Genomic DNA, 25758 nt, shown 5'->3' with positions numbered 1-25758 from the left:
AGTTGCTGTGAAGTTAGAATTGAAATTTGTGGTTGCCTGTTCGCACTTGTTTGTGTTCCCCCTTCGCACGGCTGATGAGCACGAGCAGAGCTGGTAAGGTGTAGTAATTTCTGCACGGATGTGACTTTGTTTCTGCAGTTGAGGCACATGGCCATTACTCATTCAGGACTGGAAATGAGATGCAGCTGGGTGCCTGAGGTGTTGCTGTTACACCGTTGCAGATGCATTACTGAATGCACAGGGAGGTCAAGTAACGTGCCCATGGCTGTGTGGTGAGTCGTCTTTAGATTCCCAGGCATCCGACCTAGTACCCCTTTTTATTTAAGAAGATATTTTTAATCAGTTTCACCACATAGCCTGTCTCCTGAATGTTCAGAAGTGGATTTAATTAACAAAATAGTGTACGGACTTTGGCCATATCACACCTTGTGATACTTGTCTCCCAGAAGACAGCTGAAAGCTGTTGGGTCTCAGTCTGGCAGCTTTTAAGTCATAAGAATAGGTGGACACTTCAATTAAATGCAGGTAGTTAAGACTCAAGCTAGCATTTTTGTTTCAGTGTACTTGCATCTTAGCTTTGATTTCATAATGAAACTTCTGCAGCATCCTGCAGGACGCTCTTCTGCTTTTATGCTTTATAATTTCCTCAAAGTGAGCAGGCAGAAACTGACTGTGGTTGGATAATGTTCTTGCCACGTTTCTTCTGTAATGTCTTATTTCATAGTGCTTGGTCATTAGTCTTCCAGGACTATTTCAGAGAAAGCAGATTTCACTTCCATTCATTCAAAATGGATAGAGACCAAGAGGCTCTCAGTAGCAGAGCTGGGAATAGCTGAGAGCCAGGCTTTGCAGTGCCAGTTGTCTGTGAGTAGTTTCCACCATTTCAGTAATTGTTTTTTCATTGGGAATATTGTGTTTCCATGATAGCAGTTTGCACCGTATGCTCCAACAGTCCTGTCAAACTTGAAGTAAAAAGAAGCAACTTAACATGATAGCCAGATAAGATTGAGATAGCATGGTTCTCCTGTACCGTGGTTTCTAATCAGCTGGAAATCTCCCGACTCCTCAGTTTACTCTCCCAGTTCTTGCTCTGTGGGAATGCCAGCTCCTGTAGTGAGATCTAAGTAACCTGGTACAAGCAAAATTTTAGGGAAGAGTGATAAAGGCTGGGCCAGGAAGCTGTCTATTAATCCCGAGTACTCTCGTTAGGAATACAATGTAAGATAAGGGTTGTTTTTTTAGAGACTCTGCTAAGGAAGTGAGCTGGATGAAATGCCGGTAGCCTGAGGTCTCGCTGTGTTTCACAGGATGTCTTTTGGAAATGAAGTTGTCGCTGTGGGAAAGAACGAGCTTGTAGGTAACGGTGCTCATGAGCTGAATTACTTATAAATACAATTTGAGTTGTCAATAGCTGTGGTTCCCCCAGAACTCCTAGTACTTTTTGATCAGCATTGCGTAGAATATGAGGAGTTGAAAATAAATGTGTTATTTTAAAAAAAAAAATATGAAATTAAGTTTTATTTTCTATGGTTTGGTTACTGATATTAATAAGTCATCTTAAAGGCGATTCACAGGCCTTGGATCCCAGGCCATTCTTGATCTACAGCTTTTATCAGCCCACTGTAATAACAGAAACTCCAGAAATTGTTGAATACAGCAAAACTAAGCTAGGGAAATCTAGTGAGTATCATATTGCAGCTAGCTACTTTTTGAGGGCTTATGAAGCTGTAGACCTCACGTAATTTAAAAGTTGTTTTAATGATGCATTTGATTTCTCTTTTTTTTTTGGGTTATAAGGTGAAAGTGCTTGTTCTACTTAACACCTGTAGTGAATTTTACTGCCCCATGGAATTTGTAAAGCTACATCAACGATAGGGCTGTGTTGGATGAACACAGTGGGATTTAATTAATATTCCACACTTAACACCATTTTTTCTTCTACATCTCCTTTTGCTAGGAAAGTTATATGTATGTTACTTATACATCTTCTATTGTTAATTATTAGCGTTATTCTTAAGAAAGCTCTTCCAGCTGAGCTTTTTTCCTTAAGTAAAGAACAATAATGCAAAAATCATTTGGGGGTAAATAGTGTTTTTTATTTAAGGGTAAGTGGGGCTTTTTTTTCCTGTTACTACCTGCATGGTACTGATGAAAACTACCATCCAGTTTTCTTTCTCTCTTTATAGTTGGTAACTTGGTGTTCTCTTGGGTATGCTGATACTTAATCCCTGTAGGCAAATACATGCAAAGTCTTCTGTACATTGTGGGAAAGAAATGCCTATTTCCTGGTCTGTCTGTTGTCCTCTCACAGCAAAGGTCTAATTTCTTCACCTGTGCCAGCTGGAAGTAAATGCTTTAGGAAGTATCTGATAGTAAAAACAGCATTAAAAACATTATTCATAATGCACATGCAGCTGGCTTCTGACCCAGTCAGTTGTGTGTTAGAAATACCCAGAGCAGCTTTTGTTCAGTTGTAGAACCAACCTGTGTGCTTCCTACTAATTTATTCACCTGCTGGCTGTCAAAAGCTAATTAACCCTCTCCTGCACTGTCCTTTTTCCTGACGTGCTCTGTTCTCCTGCCGTAACAGATCGTGCCCCAGTCTCTTGCTTACTGCCTGCGTCCAGACACCTATGGCTGCTGAGTCCCGTGAGAATTTCCTGTATTTTTTGTCACAGTAGTTTCTTAGGAAACCTCAAATAGGGAGCAGTGCACTGGGATTTGTAAAAATACAGACTCAAAGTTTGGCTGTCTTGTTAGCTGTGGTCTTGGTTACAGTCCAGCAGCACAGGTGAACTTTCTTAGTGTGAAGGCAGCAGGTTGTTCCTGCTGGAGCTCTGTGTGGCTTGCTGAGTCCTTAGGTCACGACAGAGCACTGTAACAACAGCTTCCTTCAGAGGAGCATGTTGAACATGTAGAAACTACATTTGCAATCTGTTAGACACCAAAATAAATTGGTATCTCTTATTACAAGTTTTTAGAAAGAGACTTTGGCGTCAGTAATGGCCCAACAGCAGTTGATGTCTACTGTTGCTAAAATGTTCATAATTTGACCGAATGACTTTGTCATTAGTGTATTGATAACATTTATTTTTTTAGTAGTATGCCTACTGCAATTTCATGTCACAGCATTTAGATTTTACACTTCTAGCTTAATAGGTAAATCAAAAAATGAATGCTAATAACTTGTGGATGAGGAAATAACTTGAGGTGAGGGTCTGGCTTTTAGATCCTTTCCAGCCTGTGTGTAAAGTCTGGGCTTGTCACCTAGTTCTTCAGCTGTCCAGACCATAAAATGTTTATGTCGCTGCCACATGTGGCAGGAAGATTCTGGCTTTAGAAAAAAAAACAAACAAACACAGTTTTGGTATTGAATTTAGGTGTTCAAAGTTTTAAAATACACAAAATTTGGTTTGCGTTTACTCCTTCCATACTAATATGTGACAAAGATGTGTAAAATGGGCTGATGGTAAAATACTTGCAGACTGTAAGTTTGCTTAATATGTCTGTTAACTCGTCTTTGTTAAAGACAGACGGCTGTCATAAATCGATACCAGTGGTAGTTTATTGAGTGGCTTTGTCTTTTAGGTAGCTTTGAGAGATGGTGAGCTGCTGGTGAGTCCCTTCGTGTGCCGCACCAGCTGCGGGAGGAGCACAGGAGCTGGCACGGTCCCTGCAGCAGGCAGGCAGCCCCCTAACTGGAAGGGAGCAGTGGCACAGAACTTGACAAAACAGCTCGTTATTGAGAGTGTCTGTGCTCCCCGTCGCAAGGGTTGTTTAATTACAGGGTGGTTTTCTGCAAGATCAGGTGGATTGTCCGGTGTTGTCCCTCGCTGCAGGTCTGTCACTGCTGTCCCTTGTGTTAGGCTGCTAACCCTGCTCTCCTGGAGTGTAGTTCTCTGATCTCATTCAGTCCCCTGGCCCTGCCATCAGGTAGGGAGCTTCCTCCTGGGAAGGCGGATGGCAGACGGAGCAGCAGGTGGGCAGTTCTGCCTCCTCGCCGTGGCACGGAGCTGCTGGAGGGGCTGAAGGACTTGTGGAGCTGCCGTGTGAGTATCCCACAGCACTCGCTGCTGCTTCACATTTTCCAAATAACAGCAGCAGCAGGGTACAGAGTGTTCGTTTGTGCCTGTCTGTGCTGGATCTGCTTTGATTTTGCCGGAGACAGCAGTGAGATGACTCGTGCTTCGAAGTTACATTGCTCTTGCCTTTTGAGCTATTAGTGGGTAATGCAACGTGTGATTACTTTCAGGCTTTTACAGATAAACGTTCTTAATAGAAATCAGATCTGCACTCTGAAGACCAGGATTGAAGCGTTACTGTTGTTCCCAAGCAATTTTAAAGACGTGGCATTTCTGTGAGCACTACTTTATTGACCACAGTAGAACAACGGACCAATGATTCTGGAGAAGAGGTTTGCTTATTTAAAATGGCGTGAACCAACAGAGGAAGCACATTTATTTTGAGTTATAGAAATGGATAGGTGAAATGGGAAAGTTTGTTAAACTCAAAGTCTTACAAAAAGATAGTGCGTCTCTATGGCTATCCTCAGTAGGGTGATCTTGTGCAAGCTAATAAATGGGAGAGGAAAAAAGAAATGAAGCATGGCTCTCCCAGCATGAATTTCTACCACTAGTTTTATTGAAAGAATAAAGAAAATCTGAGTGAAACTCTTAAATTTTTAGGAACAGGTAGTGATAAAAATATGCCCTCTGCAATTTATGGAGTAGAGAGTGCTGTAGACTTTAGATCACTGTGCACTTGGAAGAAAGACAGTTATGCTCTGAGGAAGAAATGGTATTTTAGAAGGGTAAATGTGTCTTTATCTGTATGCTAATGGACTTATTTTTACAAGGACTGTGATTTTTGTGGGATTTTGGTGCAGCTGGTGAATGTTTCTGCAAGACTCTGTCAACTTGTAAAGTAACCCGTAGCTGGTAGTTACTTTATTTTTATTTGTACAGTTTATTTTATTTGGAAGAGGCAGGAAATGTGCATTAAACATTAGAATGCAAAGACCAGTATTTAAACGTAAAACCTTGTTTCTTATTAACAATGGAAAATGTTGCTTTTAAAGGTTTCAAAGGATGCTTCCCAAACCTTTGTTTAATACATATGCTTGTAGTTTTTATTCTGCCTTGAATAATTTGTATAGCCAGCCTGTTGAGCCCACAGTAGGAGCAGCCTATTTTTAACCTCAGTTTGTTTATGCAAAACCAGTTGAAACAGAGCATTACTTTAATCCTTTCTTCTTTTGTTTCACACCTCAATTCTCTTACCACGTCCCTTGCAGAAAGGGTCCTATTCTTTAGGGTTGCTACCAGGCCTGATTTATGAATCATCTGATAAAGAGCCAACTCCACTCCCAGAAATGTGCCTTAGGTAGAATTGTATGCTCGTGAGTCAGCTTCAGGGCAGCATTTTCAAAGGAACACTATATAAATTACACAGTATCCATGCGGGGGTGGCTCAGTGTTATGAAAAATCTGCTCTAGAGCATCGTGCACGCACATCCACACAGCGCTGAGTCAACTGTCTTGAGTTAAATTGAGTCCTGGTTGCACTTGTGTTGTTTGAAGAGCAGAGGTATGTGTGACACTTAGAGGGAAATAAAAGGCATGTGCTAAGAATGTGCGGTATCCCTGGGGAGGAGGTGGAGGAGTACAAAAGACAGCAGTTGGGAAGTCCAGAAAGCATCACTGCTTCCTTGTCATCATGCAAGTTAGTTTTTTTTAGTGGTCTAATTCTGTGGATTGATTAGTTTTTAATTACTTAGGCATTTTGTTGTTGGGCACATCCACGCTTAGTGTTAGTAGGAGAATGGCACTGATGAGCTTGCTGCATTAGGAAGCCTGGTTAGAGTAAAAAAGAAGGCATGGCAAACACGTGGATACACCTGCAAAGGATTTAGGCAAACATTCAGAAGTGGCCAGTCACTGCAACTCCACATCTCCACGGTCGTGTGACTCTCTGTCACAAGTGGGCATAACTTTGGTGTTTGCCCAAGTTACTGTTCTGTTAGGATGAATTAGTCTTGGGTGTCATGGTCAGCTCCTCAGTATCCAGGTTGTGTGCTGCTCCTGCCCTCCCCATCTCCCCTATCTTTAGGTAAGTGCTTGATTCAGAGCTCCTGCTGCTCTTGTCAGAATGTTTACATTTTTTACTGTTTAAAAAAAAAAAAAAAAAAAAAGACTCTTTTACACAGTTCTGTTGGGCTAAGCTGTATACATTTGTCTATAACTTGTTTAGCTCTTACTCCATCCATGCTCAGTTGCTTTCGGTAAAGAGGAGATAATCCACTGCTGATAGAAATCATTGTTTAGGGAAGTTTCAGCCACTGTATTCTTTAGGTCCATATAAATGTAAAACCATTTAGATGAAAACTGGAGCTGTAAGGTGTATTTCCTCTGGGCAGACTGCTTTAGTTAGCTCTGTTTTCTAAATAAGTAACTAATCTGCAGCACTGCAGTTTAACTTTTCATTTAGCTAGTCACAGACTGTACATTTTCTGCAAAACTGTACATTTTCTGCAAAACTATAGGTACCGTTTCTCTTTTTTCAAATTATAGCTTGTGAATGAATGGCTAGTGGTGTGAGGAGGTGGGTTGTTCAACCTTTTTTTCTTTCAATGCTAAAATGGCATTCAAAGACAGTATTTTGCTAGATATATATGTATATTTTTTAATGTAAGCAATTGCTGGAACTGGTGTAAGAACAGTCATAAGCAGGTAGAAGTGAACTGCTGCCCTCTGGGTAAGAGGACATTGTGGAGTCTGCGTCAGCGGAGGTTTTCAAGATGTGCTTTGTGCTAGGTACTCTCACCTAGGCTCACTTTTCCAGGTGATCTTTGGAGGTTCCTTCCAGCCTGGGCTGTTCTGTGAAATGTGCCAGGAGTGAACTAAAGGCTCTGCACCCAGAGGTGGTCAGGCACTGCGACGGGCTCCCCAGGGACGTGGTCACAGCACTGAGCCTGGCAGAGCTCACAAATCATTGGGCCAATGCTCTCAGACACACGGTTTGATTTTGGGGTGGTCCTCTGGGGACCCAGGAGTTGGACTTGGTGATCCCTGTGGGTCCCTTCCAACTGAGGATATTCTGTGATTCTATGCTTTACGGTGACTTTTAAGAGCAAACTGCTGTGAGAGGCTTACTTCTTCTGAGTCTGTCGTACCCACAGCTGCTGAGGGAGCGCAGGCTTCATTCTTTATCATGAATCAGTTCAATAACACCTAAAAAGATGACGTACAAAGAAGATGAGGCTATCATGATGTTTATTAAGTGTGTCAGGCTTTATCATTTGTTTTGGGTGAAACTCATTTCCTACTGACATGGCAGGATTTACAATTCTAAAGGACATTTGCTTTGCTGAAAGCAAAACAAAAATGTTTTGAAGGATGCACATGTGGCCAGTTACTGATTAAAAGCATCCATACTGTCCTTGGTACAATTATTTGTGCAGTAGAATATATTAATAGCATAAATTCCACAATAGTTGTTCTTCCGGAACTACTAATACCTCTGTTCAAATTTCTTTTTTGGGGGGTTTTTAACCATTTTTTATCTTCAAAAATCTCAGAGCAAACAGTGCTGTGAAGGAAATACTTGGCAGTCCCCCCTGTGGGGATTTGGAACCTGTGAGTTCAAGGTGTGATGAGATCAAACAGCAGGTAGTTTTTTGTCAGGTTTGTTTTTATCTGAAGGGATGCTTTGTTCCATGCCCTCCCTTCCCTAGTCTTACTGCCAGCTCTGGCAGAAAATTTCTTATATTTTGTGTATTTTGTGGGGTGTGTGTGTTTTTTTTTGTTTTGTTTTGTTTTGTTTTTCCTCCTGAAGTGAATCTAGCCAAGAAAGGCCGAGCCAGCTTTGGAGCAAAGGAAGGAGCAGGACTGCCCACTCGTGAGCAGGGGGTAAAAAACATCTCGATGAGAGGCAGCGAGCTGTGAGACTGGCTGGGCTGTCTCTGCTCGTCTGACCTTTGGAATCCTCCTGACTTTCTTCACAAAAGTGCAGTTTTCAAAGAGAGCAAATTGTCTGCTTTTACAAACGAGTCCGTGACTTGAAAGCACTTCTCGTGTACAGGTAGATGTTTAAAGGTTTCCACGTAGTGGTGCTTGCTGTGTGTGGTTGAAAAATAAAATAATCTGTTGAAAAAAGCTAGCCTAGGAGTTTTTATAGAATTGCTTTTTTCAGTCGATATCTGTGCGTCTGAGAAAGGAGAGTGACATTTCTGAGCAATATCTAATTAAGTATCCATCTGTGTCTGTAAGCACCACAGCTTATTTTTCAGTGCTATGTTGTTCTCGTTTAAGAAGAAAACTGTTCTTTTTCTTGTGTTACTTTGAGATCACCTTTTCTAATGCCATTGCAAGAAAAGAGAGTGACAAGAAAGGACGGGCGTTTTTCAGTACAGTCCTATTTCTCTTTATGATCTATACATTTCTCCAATAGAGCTAAATCAATGGTTTTTTTCTTCTTTGAGATGTGACTTTCCTTGGCATAGATATTTTACCCCCACAGTCTGCATTCTTCCCTACAGCAAAGTCTGTTCGAATCACGACAAACCTTCTTCCCCCAAGATAAATGTGCAGTTTTTTATGCACAGTAACACCAGAATTCCTGCAGATGAAGCTAGGGATATCACGTAAGCCAGCAGGGCAGACTGGAGGCCGTGGATGAGGAGGCTGCTGGATGTCCTTGATACCATCTCTACCACCCGTGAAGACTCCTGGTGCCTGAGGGAGGCTGCTGAGGACAGGACCAGGCTGTGGCCAGCCCGATCTCACGGGTCCTGCTCTGAGTGGGCAGGAGCTGGGAGCAGAGAACTTCGGAGCAGACCCGTTGTACAGAAACTGTCCTGTGGTTCTGTGACTCTCTGTATTTGGGTTGTTAAAGCTCGGAATTTTTATAAAATTCTTGCAGCGTGAGTGAAAAGAGGTCTGGTGTGGTTTGAGTAGTCAAAACATGATCCTGCATAATAATAAAAGGCTTTATTTTGGATTTAGACTCTCAGCAAGGTTGCAACATGTAGATAAAACATAATATTTGTTGTTTTTTTTTTTGTCTGATAGACCAGCAAGATGGAAGGTCAAGTACTGATGTCTTTATGTTCCCTTTGGGGCTTGTGAGTAGACGATGTTCCTGGGTAGGACACTCATGAGAAAAAAATCCCTGGTCAATTTGTGCCACCCTTTAGCTCTGTGTTGGGCTCCCCTGACCGAAAGGGTGAAGGGTACAGAAGCTGTTCTGTGGTTACTAGCTTGAATTTTAAAATGCATTTCTTTTGGCCAGGCTATTATTCTTACTGTATGTATTTGAGCAACCAAGTTTGTTCCTGCATGAGTAGAAATCACATTTCAAAGTTCCTAGGAAAGGTATTTTTCTGTTCAAAGTGTATTACCAAGCAAAAGCTGGGAGTTGCACTAGCAGATACAGTACATACCCCGCTGTGAGTGGCTTGGCAAGAGTTATATATTCATCAGATCTCTGTTCTGCTTTCATGTCTCCTAGGAACATTATTTGGTAATGTAGATTTGCAGATGATATATGTAGGAATACTGATTTTATTACAGCGTTGGGATGCTGTTGTCTCAAAGGTGTATTCGTCATGTGGGTTTGTTGATACTGGGCTGTGGCCTGGTAAATAAATGGGCTCTTACGTGATATTTATTACCTACATTAAATTACCATCTCCAGAAATTCTTCTTTTAAGTTGGTTTCAAGAGAATTTTTCTCAGTGCAAATATTGGGAACATTTTTCTCTCTATCTATTTTCCTTTATTTTAAACTTACTCTATTCTTGTATTTTTTCACGTGAAATGGGGTTCCTACTTGTTTTTTTGTTTCCTTTTTTGTATTTAGTATACCTAGAGTTGTCACCTGTGCCTTTCTTCTGTTGTCTGTTATTAACTAAGTTTTCTTTCCTTAGCTGGTGTTTCCCATATTTATTTTCATAAATCTGTTGCATCATCCAGCATTTCATTCATTTGCCTGAAGGAGACACGACCTCTACTTTAATGTTCTTTTGAAAGTGAAGTTTTGAAGTGGGTTAGGGCAGACAGCACAACCCAGAGCATCTTGAACCAGGGAAGCAGCTTCACTCTGTGCTACAGGCAGCAGCAGCATTCACATACAGGCAGCTTGGGATCGATGGGGAGACAAGAAGGATTGTCAGGGCATAGAAAAACCTCTCTGACCCATCTATGCTCTCTTAGGCTGCTCAAGTGCTATTTGCCCTTGCCTGCAAAAATGCTGTTTTAAAATAGTAAAGCTTAATATTGCTTTTCCTTATGTGTCTATGCCTTTTTTTTTTTTTTTGAAGTGCCATAAATTTGTTGTTTTCTGTACTTCTAAACCCATGAACCATTTGTTCCATACAATTAATCTGCGAGCGAATGCGGTAACTTCCTTCGCTTTTTTCTTGCATTGAATTCCAAATGGAAATTTGGGTTGAAGGCAGAGTGTGAAAAATTAAGATAAAACGATAAATATTGTACTGCTGAAATTTTATTATTATTTTTTTTTAATTCCCTGAAGGTGCTCTAAGTGCTGCTTAGTTGATAACGTGCAAGTTATTAATCAGAAAAATAGCTTGTTTTTTGTACTTGTGCTGAAGCAATGCAATTTATTAAATTATAATTTAAAGTAAAATAGCGGTGTGGGTGGATACTGTTTGTCAGTTGCAGCCCATACTACTTTATGCTGTTCTCCTGGCAGATTTAAGAGAAACTAGGTCAGCCTGTAGGTTCTTGTACCAGCAGGACTTGTACGGGAGCCTTTCAAGGAGCACCGAGTGGTGTTTTAGATGCTCCTGATACGTTTTTACACATGGCTCACGTTGGTACTGTAAGTTTTATAAATTATCTTAAAAACATTAGATTATAAAGTTTGGAGCCCTGATCAATTGCGAAGAGATTTCTCATAAAGATGAAAACTGGACAGTGTTCTGGGCTGTCCGGGCAGATGGCTACAAGTCTGGGAGTTTTCGCTCTGGCTTTGTTCATAGGTACTAAAGTTCTTTGTTAAAAGGTTTAAAGGCCTAGGTAAAGAACTTTAGTGTATGTTGCTCATAAGACACTGGTTTAAATCTTTGTAAAGGAAAAGTAAATATTTTTGTTTTCTAATTGTTTTGATCTAGTGAGGTAAGCCATGTTTACAATGTGTGCAGTGCTGCTTTTCTTAAGTGTGTAAAAGGACGAGTAGATTGGTGTAATGGGATGAGTTCATTAGGAAAAAGTAAATGGGGGGGAAAAAAAGCAGTATGGTACTGAGCAATGCTCTCCATGATTGAAAGCAACAAGATGACTGAGAGAGTTATTTGGGTAAATGATTCTTACTGTTCTGTTCTTGTGCAGGCTGCTGTGTTGCTGAAAACCGTATCTAGCTGACCCAGTCTTCCAGTCCGCGTGCTCCATGCTTTGAGACCAGGAGAACCTCGGCGTTCTGAAATGAAGATGGAGGCGGTGGGAAAAGCAGAAGAACTTCTCGATTCGGAAGTTCCTCCAAAGGCTTCCGAGAAGCAGGAGACTGCTCCCGATGAAGACGGACCTTTAGAACTGGAGCCACATCCTCAGAAGGACAGTGTGCCCGCTGCCTCAGACTCCGCAGTGCTCTCTTCGATGCCTTGCTTACTGATGGAACTGCGGCGAGACTCCTCGGAGTCTCAGCTGGCGTCCACGGAGAGCGATAAGCCAACGGGTGGTCGAGTTTACGAGAGTGACTCTTCTAATCATTGCATGCTTTCCCCTTCTTCCAGTGGGCATTTGGCTGACTCAGACACGTTGTCTTCCACAGAAGAGAATGAGCCCTGTCAAGCTGAAGCTGCTGTAGAGGGAGACCCTTCGGGGGTGTCTGGGGCTGCAGTTGGGAGGAAATCCAGGCGATCCAGGTCCGAAAGCGAAACTTCAACAATGGCTGCCAAGAAAAACCGCCAGTCTAGCGATAAGCAGAATGGTCGAGTTACCAAGGTAAAAGGTCACCGAAGCCAAAAGCACAAAGAAAGAATCCGGCTGTTAAGACAGAAGCGGGAGGCAGCTGCTCGCAAGAAGTACAACCTGCTGCAGGACAGCAGTACCAGTGATAGTGACCTGACGTGTGACTCGAGCACGAGTTCATCAGATGATGATGAAGAGGTTTCAGGGAGCAGCAAGACAATCACTGCAGAGATACCAGGTAGAGGATGTTTTTTAAACTGAACTGTAACGCATCTGACATCGTTTCTCAGCTGTCATGCTAAGTTAGATGAGTGACACTTGAGAAAAACCAGAACTGCAGCTCTGTAAATTTGAAGACTGCAGTATATTAACAAGATATGGGCAAACTTTAAAATCTGTTCTGAGGTTTCATTGCACTTTTGCATACCAACAAAGTGTAGAAATGGTTAATTGGAGGAAGGACTATCTTTGAATTCTGGAATTTTCAGATCTCTTCCTTTGTAAGCCTATATGAATTCATGTCAGTGCTGTTAAATCCCATTAGATGGTGATAATCTAATAAATACATTCTTAAGATAAGTGGCCAGCTTTGCTTTAATATATTAAGACCACAGCTCTGCAGCTGTGTTCGAAATGACATGGCATACCTCTTGCCTGTGTTATAGTAAGGCCCTGTTCACTACTGCACTTACACTGTGCTTTCAGCTCTCCATTTCAGTGCATGACAAACCTACTTAGCCTTATTGTAAATTCTTGCAGGTTGCTGCTGGTCACCTATTTTGGGACAGAAATAAGAATTCGTTTACAGAGGTGCCCAAGCTGTTTCCAAATCTAAATTTTCAGCGTTTTAGACAAATCTGTTACCATTTTCCTATGTTGTAAGGATCTATCATTTCTATATTTTTGATTTTCCCAGACATCCATGTTAAAAGATGGGAGGCAGCAAATTTTAGGGGCCTTCTTATGATGTTATTAGTGAAAGAAAGCTGGATTCTTCAAATTCTTGTCTGCTGAGTCTTTGTTATTTTTATTAGCCTAAGTGCCATGGACAGGATTTTGTGTGAGCTGCTCTTGCAGAATATTATACCACAGAACCACCATCGTATGGCAATCAAAAATAAAATCACATAAAAATAAACTTTTTGGCTTGCCAATTTTTACTGGGTTACATGACTTTTTGCCTTCTGTGCTAGAAGCTTTTTTGGAGATAAGTTTAAGCTTACATAAGGCAAGAAGACCAAAAGGAAAACTGCAATAATTAATATTAAGTTTCCGAATTAATGTTTGCTAGAATAGAGTTATTTAAAATATTTGTATCAGATTTTACAAATAATGATCACTGTTCTAACTGGCTTGGTTATGGTGAGCGATCCTGCCACCAGGAGAACTGGCACTTTTCCCACATACTGCTAGGAAGCAGGTTGCACAAAGGAAGTTAATGTTTATTATTGGAAAGTCTGGGAAAGGCATAATCCTCCTATAATTATTGTGCAGTAAAATTTTAATAGAGACTCTAAAATTATTTTTACCATTTTAGTAGCTAGCCAGACCTCTAGCTTTCATAGTTCTGTGCCTTTTTACTTACTCTATTTACGCTTTGCTGGGCAATAAGACCTAATGTAAAGCCTGTCCTGTGTAAGAAAACTTTCTTTCATTGAGTTTTGGGACAGCTCAGCCCCTCTACTCCCAAAACAACCCACCCACCCTCAGTGCAAAATCCCTCAGGGTACACTGCTTTCATTTTTTTTAAAAAATTATAAAGTACCTTGTGACCCAGAAAGGTACCACCTGGTATTTTCAGATCTGCCCAGACTTCTGACTTGCAGTGCTGAGATCTGAAGGCACACCAGGGTACTTTTCCGTGTCAATTGGCTTCTCAGTATTTGAGCTCCAGGTCTCGCCATGAGAGGTGTGCAGTGAAAAGGTCCCATTGTGGCTGATGGAAGAACCTGTCGATTTCATGATTATTAAACCAAAGCCTGATTTTACCTGGGTTGCAAGACATGGGAGTGCAAAACCCACCTTGGAGAACAGTGACCTTTATTTATTTGGAGGCTGTTATCACGCACCTGGCACCAAATTACATTTAAGACAGCAAAACTTCTGAGCTGTCCTTCTGTGACTAGGCACAATGTGTACCTGCCAGATTGCAGTTTTCCTTTAAACAGAAACGACGTTGGTTTGTGGGCCGCAGTCTGCTAGTCCGAGGGAAAACTATCCCCTGCAGAGATGGGACAAGGGCGGCCAAAAACGCCTCCTGCACTTGTTGCAGGCTTTGCAGGCACTGCAGAGCTGTGGGCTGGGGGCTCCCAGCACCCCCTCTGCAGTGACAGGTTCATGGGCCCTCCTGTTGGGATGGGCAGAGTGGTTTAGGTTGTTTTCCTGAACGGACAGCTGTTTTAGTGCACTTAGCTTTGTGCTCTAAGCTTCCTCAAAATTTTGGGGAGGAATGAGTAGTTAGAAGATAATACAGGGTAGCAAAGCATTGCTGGAAATCTGAAAATACAGGGTTAGCCTAAACCTCGTGGATGCTAGTGAGAATTTTCTCACTGACTCAAGCAGTTTGGGCTCTATTTCGTTTAATGCCATGATTTTTGAATTACTGCAGGTGAGGAATAATTTTTTTACATATTAATGATTGAGCCTCTCTGTTGGCAGTAGGATTTTACCATGCTATAACAAAAACTAGATAGCATTTGCTTTGGGCATAGGAGGATGATCTTCAAGTCCTAAAATAAATTCTTCTAGACTTGCTGCTATTGAAAGGTTCCCCTTTAAATGCTTTCAGATTTGATCATACAAGTTAACTCTAAATGATATTGGCATGAGAGCAAGTCTGGAAATCAACGTTTATTTCTTTGGAAGAAGGAAAGGGTTTTTAAAAAATTTAAATATAATATGAAAAGATGGTCCTTTCACCGCTGTTGTGCTTCCTACAACTCAAGAAGAGGTCTGAATTGAAATAGGGATGACTCACGTTCTAGGCTTTCAAAAATCTGTAGTTCGAAGTACTGATCTTAAAAAAGATGTTGCAGCTCATTTGTTTGAAAAAGAAAAAAGGATTTTTAATACACAGAAATCTGAAGAGAGGAGCACAGTGCGCGTGAGGGACTCTGAGCCAGTTTACTTCCTCCAAAGGTTAGTGCACAGAGCTAGACTGAAGCATCTTGCAAGGGGTGAATTTTGTTGGAAGAATGATAAGCATAGGGAAAAATCGGAGTGATTTGGAGTCAGTTCCTCCTTTGGAAGGGCAGGATAGGAAAATGGCTAGGTATTGTCCACCAGTGCTGATTGCAGTGAAGATGCAGCATGACTTCTAAACTGTTATGTTGTCTGTTTTCCTAAATTAAATGACTTTGGACGTGGTCATTATTTGGGTAGTTAATTAACAGATCCCATAAAGAGACAACAGAAGTTCCATAGGTGCTGTTCTGCAGGTGATAGCGTCTTGGCTGACTTCTAAAACTAGAGCTGCAAGCTTGCAGTTAGCAAGGGGACCAATTTGATAAACGCTAGCTTTTTAGTATTAATAGAAATGCATTTTTAGACTTACTTTTTTTAAACACCAAAGGCCACCAGTAAATGACAACCGAGTAGGATATGTTATAAGTAGAACTGCAGGGGAAGCCTTTGAAGCAGATTGGTTTGCTGCTGCTGTAAATTGTAGGTATGCTATAAATGATGCCTTTTAAAAAAAATGACATTACAGGGTAATGTATATTTCAGTACATAGTCTCTTTTAGTTTACAAAACAGTTTTGTCAGCTTTGACTGTGCTAATTCATTCTTAACTTTAAAAGCCTGCCTATATTGTATCTCACATATCACTGTCAGCAGTGGTTTTAATTTAAATTGCAGTTAAAACTTAGTCAGCGTTACTTAAAGGTGTCAGCTGTTAAATCTGTGGAAGTCAGGCTGCTGCTTAGTCCTTTTGTCTTGGGATAAGTTCCCTGACTAAAGAAGAGTAAATACAAACGTATCAGCTGTTCAACACTAGGAGTATGTGAACAGAAATAATACTTTTTTCAGGGGGGAAAAAGATATTGAGTATTCAAAAGGAGCCACATTTTAGGAAAAAGGTACCATTTTACTTAATTATTTTTAGTTAAATGCTATCAAAAGAGACGAAAGGTAGTTACTATAAAGTGATTTATTTTTGGGCAGTGGACCTGAATGATGAATTTCCAGCATGTCTGAGAGAGAAGACTTCAGAAGTAGGGTTTTTAATAGAAAGTCTTTGCCCCTCAACTGGAAGCCTTGCTACTGCTGAAAAGTAAAAAGAGAGTAACCCCAGGCTTTGTTTAGCTGTTACTGAAGGTCTTATGTATACCTCATTTAAATAGCTCCTAAAATGAATGTATTGCTCAAGTGATACTGTAATTTCGTACGCTCAGTGGAATCCCAATAAAGAGTTAGTGCCTTAAGCTTTTATTAGCAAGTATGCTTAGGTTGTGCAATGATTTCTCTCCCTCGTAAGATATTTTCTATTATTCTTAAGCTAGAGGATCCTGCGAGTTTCGTATTTATGTACTAAGTTGTCAGTTTATATAGCTGCTTTGTGTAGTTAACATGGTGCTTGTCTCCTTGTGGACCACCTTTAGGTGACGTTCCTGCATTAGGCCAGCATGCACGCATTGGTTATTGCTTATCAGACAGGTGCAAAGCCTCACCTTCTTGGGGCTTTGTTGCTTCTTAGAGGATTCCCGAGTGAACTTTAAACTTAAAAATAGAGATACCGCTGCCTTCTCTTGTTAATAAGCAGAGTAAAATAATGAGGATGGCCTTGCATTCTTGCTGCTAAAGCTCTTCCTGAACATCCCAAAGTCACGTTAACCATCCTTTTGATGGATGGAAGGAGAAAATCCTCCTTCCAGCTATGCCCAGCCTGTTTTTAGCACTGGCTAGGAGGAGTTTCGTGAGAAATGCCGCACGGCCAGCCGCTGGCTCTGCAGGTGAATTAAGGGCACGCTTGTAGCCGGTGCGAGGTGAGCTGCTGGCATCGGCATCATCACACCGACCTGATACAGTCTGTGGGCTGTTCCTCTGATGGAGCTGGGCTCTGCTGTCAGACCTGACAAAAGCTGCTTTCACCTCGTGTACTAGCACAGTGTCTGTGTGTCTTTCTGTGCTCGTGTCTGTGTGTTTGTGTCGTGTATTCTCTTCATCGGTGTTCACTATTTTTTCCCAAAGTTAAACCAAGAGCGGTAAGATCTGGGCTTGGCTGCTCTAGATGCTGCAGTCACTGCTTCAGCCTTTATCTCTGTTATTTGTGTACGGTTTTGTGTATGTCCATGATAAAAGGGTTAATCTAGCTAAGCAAAATGCATATAATTGTTCAGGTTTATCATTTAAACAGTGGCATCTTGGACCACAGCTTAACAGAAGTAAATCTCTTGTTGCATGATGTTTCGGATTCCTTCAGTCGAATTCAGAACTGAAATTGTAAGGGAATTGGGCTAATTTGATTTATAAAACAAACGAGACCTTTGTGACAGAGTTGTCTGAGAATTCTAGAATAAAAATAATTTTGAAGCCAAAATTTATGATAACTTCAGTGCGTGTAAAATGTTGTTTATTTTAACATTAATACTGTTGGTTGATTCAATATTTGCTAATTCCTCCCCGATGTCATATCCAAGGGACACAATTAGAAAAGTTTTATTTTCCTGAGTTAACATGCCTTAATAAACAATATTATGTTATTGCTTAATGATGTCTTATCAAATGGCCTCAATGTCTTTAAAGCTGGCTTCAGTCGTGCTGGGGGATCTGGAGGAGCGACCAGGGAAATTCCAGGATTGCTTGACAGGGGCACCGTATGGGATAGGAACTGCATAGGCAATGTCCTGGAAGAGGCCATGAACTGCTTTGCCGAGATGCAGAGGCAGACAGAGGAGAAATTTCGCATGTGGATAGAAAAGCTAACCCGTCTTGACACGGATGAAGAAAGCAAGCAACAACTGGAGCCCAGGGATCCTAAAATGCAACTAGTTGGCCAAAGAGTCCCCCCTACCACGCAGTCAGGGGCATTCATACAGATGCCTGATAGCCAAGTACTTCCACAGCAGTCGTTTAATTCTTACATGGGCTATCAAAGTGTTGATGCTACGTTAGAGTTTCCAGCGACTTTTAATAACAATTTTCCAGCTATCTTTCCAGAGAATGGGAATATTGCAGAGCCTGATCTGAATCAATCATAAACTTAAATATATATATATATATTTATCTCCTATCTTTGCAATCTTGATGTTACTTTGGATTATGCTAAAAACAAGGTTTGCTTTTCTCTTCATATATATTTGGTTCGTTTTTCTCTTCTGGGTTTGAATACCATGGTATCTTTTTTAATTTATAGAGAATATATATATATGTAGTTTAAAAAGAAAAATAAATTTACACCCATGTGCATGTGCCAGCACACACATAAAACACCTGTAAAGGGAGGGGGGGAGTGGGAAACACCGTAGGCTTTCATCACCCAACTTGGGAAAATATAACTTAGAATCCTTGTTTAAACACCCCAGAAGGAATAGAGCTATGTTTGTTACCACAGGAGCATTTAGACTGCTCATTCAAATGCTCTCTTTGCATGTTAGAACATTTATATAAGGAAATAAGTTTTATATTTAAAGATGCACCCTAGAGAACCAGACAAGATACAGACCCATAACTTTTCCTTAACTCTCTGTTTGTTCCCAATTTCTGCAGCTTGAACATGGCACACATTAGTTTTTCTTCTTCCTTTTTAGGTAGAAGTAACAAATGAGCTTGCCCTAAAGCTTTAGCTATATATAACCAGTATGCACAACTGATTTTTTTTTTTTGTCTCCCATTTAGTAGTTCATTTTCTGTCCAGAGTTTTTATTAATGTCACTGCTGTCTTGCATATGACATATTTATGGAAGCAGCTGTCTGACGCTGTGTGCACAAATAAGCACATGTATACATATATATATATGTGTTCAGCTTGGGTGGAAATCATCTCCTCTAATTTTAGGCGTCTAGTTTGCTGTTCTGCAGATCTCTGGAAAGAGAAGCACCTGTAGAGGATATCTCCTGGCAGCATCTTTCTCTTCCATCAGTTGTCTGCACTCCCCTTCTAAATAGTTTAGGTGAGATAACTTCTGGCTGAAGTTAGGCGAGATGAATCACCCAAAAGGACATGTGTGTGCATGCGTGACCAGTGCATACAAAGCACTGCTGCTTCCCTGTGTATATACGATCAAACTGCATCCTTCGTGCTGGGATAAAAATAGTGGTGTCAGTCCTAAGATAAGCAGCCGTTGCTGGATGGATTGGTTCTTGGCACAGGAATTCAAAGAAAGGTTTGGCAGGCAGATGAGCAAGCACTGTGGTGGTCGGGAGGAATGGTTTGCTGCTCTGGGTCAGACAGCAGGAGCTTCTTCTGAACCATGCTGGAATGCTGCTGAAATCATTATTTACTTGTGACTGGGAATGCCAGAGCACTAGTTTCATTTAAATAATACAATAACTTGCTATTGCGTGGATTTTTTTATACTGATAGTTATCCTGAATAGGCAGGCTTGAAACTGTGATGTTTAAAGTAGAATTAATTTAAAATATATATTAGAAACCTCTATTTAATTCTTACTATTACTACTACACACAGGGATTTTTGTTCACCTCTCCAGTAAGGCCTTTCTTCTCCATAGAGAAGAAAGTAACTTCTCCATAGCTACCAAAAATGTATACTTCTCATCAGCTAGAACGTGTTAAAAGTTTCTAATGCAAATCAAAATTTTAATAATGGAAATTGAAATTCTTTGCATAGGCATAGTTTAAGTAAAGAGAACACTACAGGTCTCTTTTTGCTCTGCTATTTTGTCTTTTAAATATCGGTCACTTCTGTTTTTTTCTAATTATTTTAGCCAAATTCCTTTTCTTTCCATTGGAAGTAACCACTGTATCTTCTGTAGGTCTAACTTCTTCCTTCCTGAAGTCAGTGGGAGATTTTTCATCAGTTTGTGGCTTTCAGATCAAACCTGTAACCAGAATTCAAGAAATGCTTTTTATTCTTGGTATAATACTGTCACTGGTGTTTTAACGTTGTTCTTGGCTCAGACTCTTTTTTTTTTTTTTTTTTTTAAATTTGTGATGCCTTCATTAAATAGAAAAGTTAGAGAGCTACGTTATTTTCAACGTAAGTGTTTGAAAGACTATGCAGGAGATAATTTTTAAGAACTGGAATAAAATCTATACAGAACATACCAACTTCATGCTTAATTTTGATACAAAGATTTTGATATGAACTTACGAGAAGACTCCCTCATCTGAATTTGTGTGCATTTTTAACTTAACTGTAGGTAAACTTTAAATGAGTTATATTTAATTGCAATTTAATAAACGTATCTGCTTAAAATTTAAGGTCATTCAGGGAAGATAATTTGCTGATATGAAAAAAAAAAATCCTCCTGTTGTTCATAGATTTGATATATATACCTTTATGATGATAAGAGCAGCATATTTTAAAGCATGACAACCTTACAAAGCCTTCCCATGCATGCAGAAGCAGCTTTTTGCAGTGACTGGTTTCTTTTAATGTGTAGGCATCACTTAACTCAGTATGTCTGTAAGCATGCTCTTAGCCTTTTTTTATAAAGCACTAGGTATGGAGCAATTAGGTATTTCAAAACAAATTGTGTAAGGGGATCAGTTGAGCTTATTTTTCTCTCAGACTTCTAAACTGACTTTTATGTACTGAGCTCATAAATAGATAATAACTTTGGGGATGTAGCCAGTGAAATTTCTGCCTACCTTCAATGTCTTGGTTAGGTAATCTTTTTTTCTTTAAAAACAAAACAATAACAAAAACAAAGCAGAATTGAAATAACTTAGTGTATTAACAGGTAATTTGCATTTGAATACTGTAGACAAAAAATAAAAATTCTCCAACACTTTTATCCATTATTATTTTATTTTATTTTTTTTAATGAAAACAATTACAAATGTGAAAGAACAAGCAGACAATTAAAGATGTAATAATACTAGGGTCAACTTATTGAAAGGCATCCCGAAGGCTGAGGGGATGGTTCATCTCAGATGTAATTGGAACTCATTTTCCCTATGAAAGCTGCCTAGTGTTGAGGATACCTGTGCAAGACCAATGGCTGTAAATGATTTTGGAAACTTCCAGGCTCCTGATAGGTAACTTCAGAGGTTTTCGTTTTCTGGAAAAATTGAAATATTTTTGCTGTAGTATCTGACTACAGTTGAGTTTGCCCAGATTTCCATTTTAAGTCTGTTTTCAAAGGGCTTTGACTAAAAACTTTCAGGGAGTTAGAATTTCTTCAGCTGAAATTTTAACATAAATTTTAATCTCATCGATTCAGTATTGCATTAAAGTAGTCCAGCCTTATTTAAGTGTGTCAGGAGGAAACACTTTTGCTTTTCAACCTGGAGATAGATTTTTTTTTTTTAATGTATGTTTTTGCTCACATCTCAAAAAATTGCTTTAAAACCACTGAGTTTAACACATAGAGGAGAATCAGTAGGACTTTTTGCACAGGTATGGAGAATCACAAATGATGATTTGGAGTTTGTGTAATTTTCCTAAGATTTATACTTCAGAAAGGATTAAAGACACATTCTAGTTTCTTAAGTAGATAATTACACGTGGTCTTATGTTTTCGGAAGGGTAGATGCGTCAGGTCAGATCAGCTGGCGTAGACCAGGATAACTCCAGTGTAATCGGTGCCAATGTAAACCCAACTGGCCTATTCAGGTTTCTACGTTGCCATTTTTAATATTGAATTATGTTCTCAATGCGGCAAACATTTCTGCATGGGAGTAATTGAACACCCCTTCCATCGACTGCAGAGTCAGGATCTAGTAGGAGGCGAAACACAGCTACTTCATTAATGTTTTTATATGAGTGCAAACGAGCCTTTATAGAAGGGACTAATTGAAATGTCACGAAATGTCAAACTGCCAATTCGGTGAATGAAACATTACAGGATCTGCTCCTAGGGTGGGATCCAGTGCAGAAGCCCCTGGAGGTCCTGGGGGCTGAGCACTCGTGCTCCTTCCCCCCTTGAGAAGGGTTTGAGAGGTACAGGCAGTCCCCGGGTTTGGCACACACGTCGGTTTAGCTGAGGGTCGGGGGCTTTTCTTTACATGTTTCTATCAAAGTAAGTGAATTTTCAGGGCTTGTTTAGGAAAAAAGGTATTTTTTTTTTTAATTAGCACACAGAATAAAATAAATTCAAGTCAAGGCAGTGAGCCTTAAAACAGTCTATTGGAAAAGTAACTGAGCAGGGGGAAAAAAGGCAAAAAAAAAAAAAAATAATCCTAGGCATTTCAGGTATACCAATCTTTATTGTTATTTCTAACAGCATTAGGATAAAATAATTCAGGTAGAAATATGCATCTGTTTGTGTTATTATTTTTTTAAGTTCACGGTGTCTTAGTGTTCGTGCAGGATTGTTTGGTTATTTTGTCAGAGCTGCTAAAGTTAAGACTGGAGGACCGGTCTTAAATGTGCTGGAATGAGGTTGGGCATTTATTTTGCCAGTCGAAACGTATTTATATTATCACCGCGTTTTCTTGTTAATGTATTTTGTTTCTTTCTGTATCACATACTGTAAATGTCTTTAAGTGCTATCCTGTGTCTTTAAGGGCATTAGAAATTAAATCCCAGCCCTATTAAAACCAGTAGAAAACCTCTACTAATTTCAATGGGGCTGGCATTTCTCCTCATTAGCAAAGGAACTTGCTGCAGGTTTTGGTCAGAGACTAAGGGGACTCTTTGCCTGATAAAAGTGTGTAAATGGGGCTCCCTGAGCTGCTGTTTGTTTTTTTGAAATGATCAAGGTCTGCACTGTGACCACTGCAGCTGTGTTTGGAAGCATTAGAACAAACGCGCTGTGCAATTAGTACTGTAGACGCTAAATACTCAGGCTGGTTGATGAAGATGGACAGTTCTTCGCAAAACATGCAGCTAGAAAACGCTTTTTCTCACAAATTTTATTAATCTCATGGTGCTGGATCAGCAAAGCAAAGGCACACGGAGAACAAGATTAAATTAAGACCGATTTTGAGCGCTCTGTTACATCTCAGACTGATGGGCAGGGGTTAGCCCGGACCATCAGGCGTTTGGTATCTCATCGGGCCGCAGCAGCTCGCCGTGGGAGGATGCAGGCCGTGCTCCAAAAACGTGATGCTCCTGGCAGGGTGAGCCTGCCTGCACTTGCCTGCCTTTTGCTAAAGTAAGTTGTGCCTCCACAGGAGAGTTTGTGGTTGTAGCTCTGTGTGATGCTTTCAAATCCCTCCTGATAAACCTCTCCCCAGGAAAAGTAGGGAAGAGAGCTGGCTAATAGGTCTGCTTCCACAATTAAGCAGTCATTAAGTAGCACCAGTGACAATGAGTCCTGTTGTGCGACAGACATCGTGCATTTCCTCCTGTTCTCAGTGCACAACCATGCTCCGTGCGCCTTTGCTTAACACACATTGAGAATACCTTTATTGCGTCTCTCGGTGTAATTGGGTAAAACAAATCCAAGATACTTTCCATCTGGCCATCAAAAAGCCTGAAAGAATGAATGTTGATCAGCAAGACTTGAATTTTTGAGATCTCTTCTGGTGTGATATATTATAAATGATCCAGTCTGAGAACAGATACTCATTTGATCATGTTGGTTTTCATTATTTTATTATGATAGTTTAAAAAAAAAAAAAAAAAAAAAAAAAAGCTTTACTGTGTGAAATGAAGGAAACTGTGAGGAAAATGGATTCATCATTTTTTTGTTCACTTTATGATTTTAGGGAGAATGTTGTTACACTACTATTGTTTTTTATTGTATTTACCATGTATTCTTTGCCTAACCCTGTAAATTTTGAAATGTAACTACTGTAACCTGGAATAAATAAATAAACATAAATAGTAATGAAGTGTTTCATGTTGCTAAACAACATTTAAAAAAAAAAAAAAAAAGGCAAAGGTCTCCTGCCCCACACCCTCCTTTGGGAACTGCTTTAGAGTTCAGATCCTTTATGCCATCTGAACCGAGCCTGCTTTTGCTGTAGCTCTGGATCATGTCTTAAATAATACCAGGTTTGTATTGTTTATCTAAAATAAATTAAAAAAAAAAAAAAAAAAAAAGTGGTTGCTTCAGCCTGTACTCTTATATACGAAGCCATCCTGTTTAGGTGGAAGTTACTGGTTTGTCTACTACAAAGCTATTTCAGCAAGTCATTTGGGATGCAATCCTCTGGATCTTAGTTTTTGGCACCCAAAATTTGTTTGCCTTGATTGCCATAGTGATTATCTGAGCTTTTAATTGATGGGGTTATTAAAGTCCATGCTATGTTTTGCTTAATCTTGAAGTCAGTATAGTTATCCCTCAAATTTGTGCGAGGTGTAGATGAAAGGTGTTCTCGGGTCTTTTTATTCTTTTAAAATATCTATCTCAGTATTCTCTCTTGCTACATAAAATCAATAATTTAATTCAAGGTACTGGGGTGGGCGTAAAACAGAGCAATGCCTTTATTCCTGAAGAAGACCCAGAGGTGAGGCCGTGGCTCTTTAGGCTTGCGACTACCTGGGTGCCTCGGCGTGTTGCCTTTTCAGCTTCTGCACGTTTCAAGAATACATTCCCGAGCACTATTTTTAAACTCCCCCATAATTTCCCAGTCAAAAATAGCTCGGTAATTTGAGGGGAGCGTTGTTTTCAGCCCAGCTCAGCTCCCCAGCTTGTTAGCCCTGAGCGAGCCGCACATCTCTGCGTGCCTCAGTTTCCCCCACGGGCAAGGGGAGGTGAACAACCACCTCGCTGAGATCACTAATGGAGAGCTTTGTTCAGAACAAAGCGCTGCAATTACTGCTGCTGCTGTTATTGTGCACGTCTGAGAGCTTGTGGTGCTGCTCACACCTAAAGGAGGCTCCAGACACCGCTGGCTCCAGCAGGCAGCCCCAACCACCAGAACTGGGCTTTCAGCTGTGGGGTGACTGCAGCCCTCTGAAGCCTCCAGCCTTTTTTCTTTACTTGGAGGGAATTTAAGCACATAAAGTACTCTGAGTAAGTCCTGTCCTCAGGGCTGGAGCTGGTCTTGCCAGGCAGTTTTGGTGCTGGATTTGGGTGCTCTGCTGATGCCAGACCAAGCCCTGCACGCTGGGGAGGCCGTCCCCCAAAATCCCCCTCTCTGGCTGCAAAGGGAGGACATTTGGGCAGCGAGCTGGGCCTCCATGCCTAAATTTAAGAGAGCTGAATGACTCGGAGGAGTAAATCCCCATTCAGGTCGTGCTAGCTTGCCCTTTGTTTCACGCTGCAAAGTGACCCCGGTACGCTGAGCATTGCTAGGCAGCTGCTTCAGCACAAAGGTAGCCAACGCCGCTTCTCCCAGGGGCGCTGCTTTCTTAACCCACCGCTGGGTTTTTACGCTCGGCTCCCCCTTTTTTGCTCGTGCTGCCCTTCTCGTGAGCTGGGGGATGAAAGGAGACGTGGCTCTGTGGAAAGCATGGCAGTGGCTAGCAAGTAGGAGGCGACTGAATTTGCTGCGTTGCAAACTAAACTTGTTGTGTGTAGAGCTGGATTTCTGTGCATGTGGCTTTTAATTCACGTGTCCTGAGCGGATTTAGCCTTGGTGGGCTCTGTAAATCGAGGGAGATGCTTGAAAGTTTTGTCCCTGTCATGACCTCTGCCTCCAAATTCTTAATAAATAAATAAATAAATAAATCCTTGCAGTCTTTCCCTCCCCCTGTTAACATTAAATGTCAACAGCTGTATTTTGCTGCTGGTACTTATTAACTTTCAGCCTTGTCTTTTTCAAGCACTTAGTGCTTTAGTAATAAATTAAAGCTTATCACCAGTGAA

The 25758-nt window shown here is 40.6% G+C and overlaps 1 protein-coding gene across 3 annotated transcripts in view; it reads left to right on the top strand.

Moving 5' to 3' along the window:
- Positions 1–25758, top strand: part of CZH18orf25 (chromosome Z C18orf25 homolog) — a 41043-nt gene that overhangs the window by 3279 nt on the left and 12006 nt on the right. For 2 of the 3 annotated variants that reach the window (XM_032205401.1, XM_032205399.1), the window contains exon 2: positions 11352–12168. In XM_032205401.1, the coding sequence (XP_032061292.1) occupies positions 11445–12168 (724 nt within the window). In that variant the 5' untranslated portion in view covers positions 11352–11444. Of the gene's footprint in view, positions 1–11351; positions 12169–17674; positions 22245–25758 lie in introns of those variants that run through there. The other variant, XM_032205400.1, reaches the window with a different exon arrangement.

Source organism: Aythya fuligula, chromosome Z, assembly GCF_009819795.1.
Source record: "Aythya fuligula isolate bAytFul2 chromosome Z, bAytFul2.pri, whole genome shotgun sequence".
In the NCBI taxonomy this organism is placed as follows: Eukaryota; Metazoa; Chordata; class Aves; order Anseriformes; family Anatidae; genus Aythya; species Aythya fuligula.
This window is presented reverse-complemented; position numbering and strand designations above follow the sequence as displayed.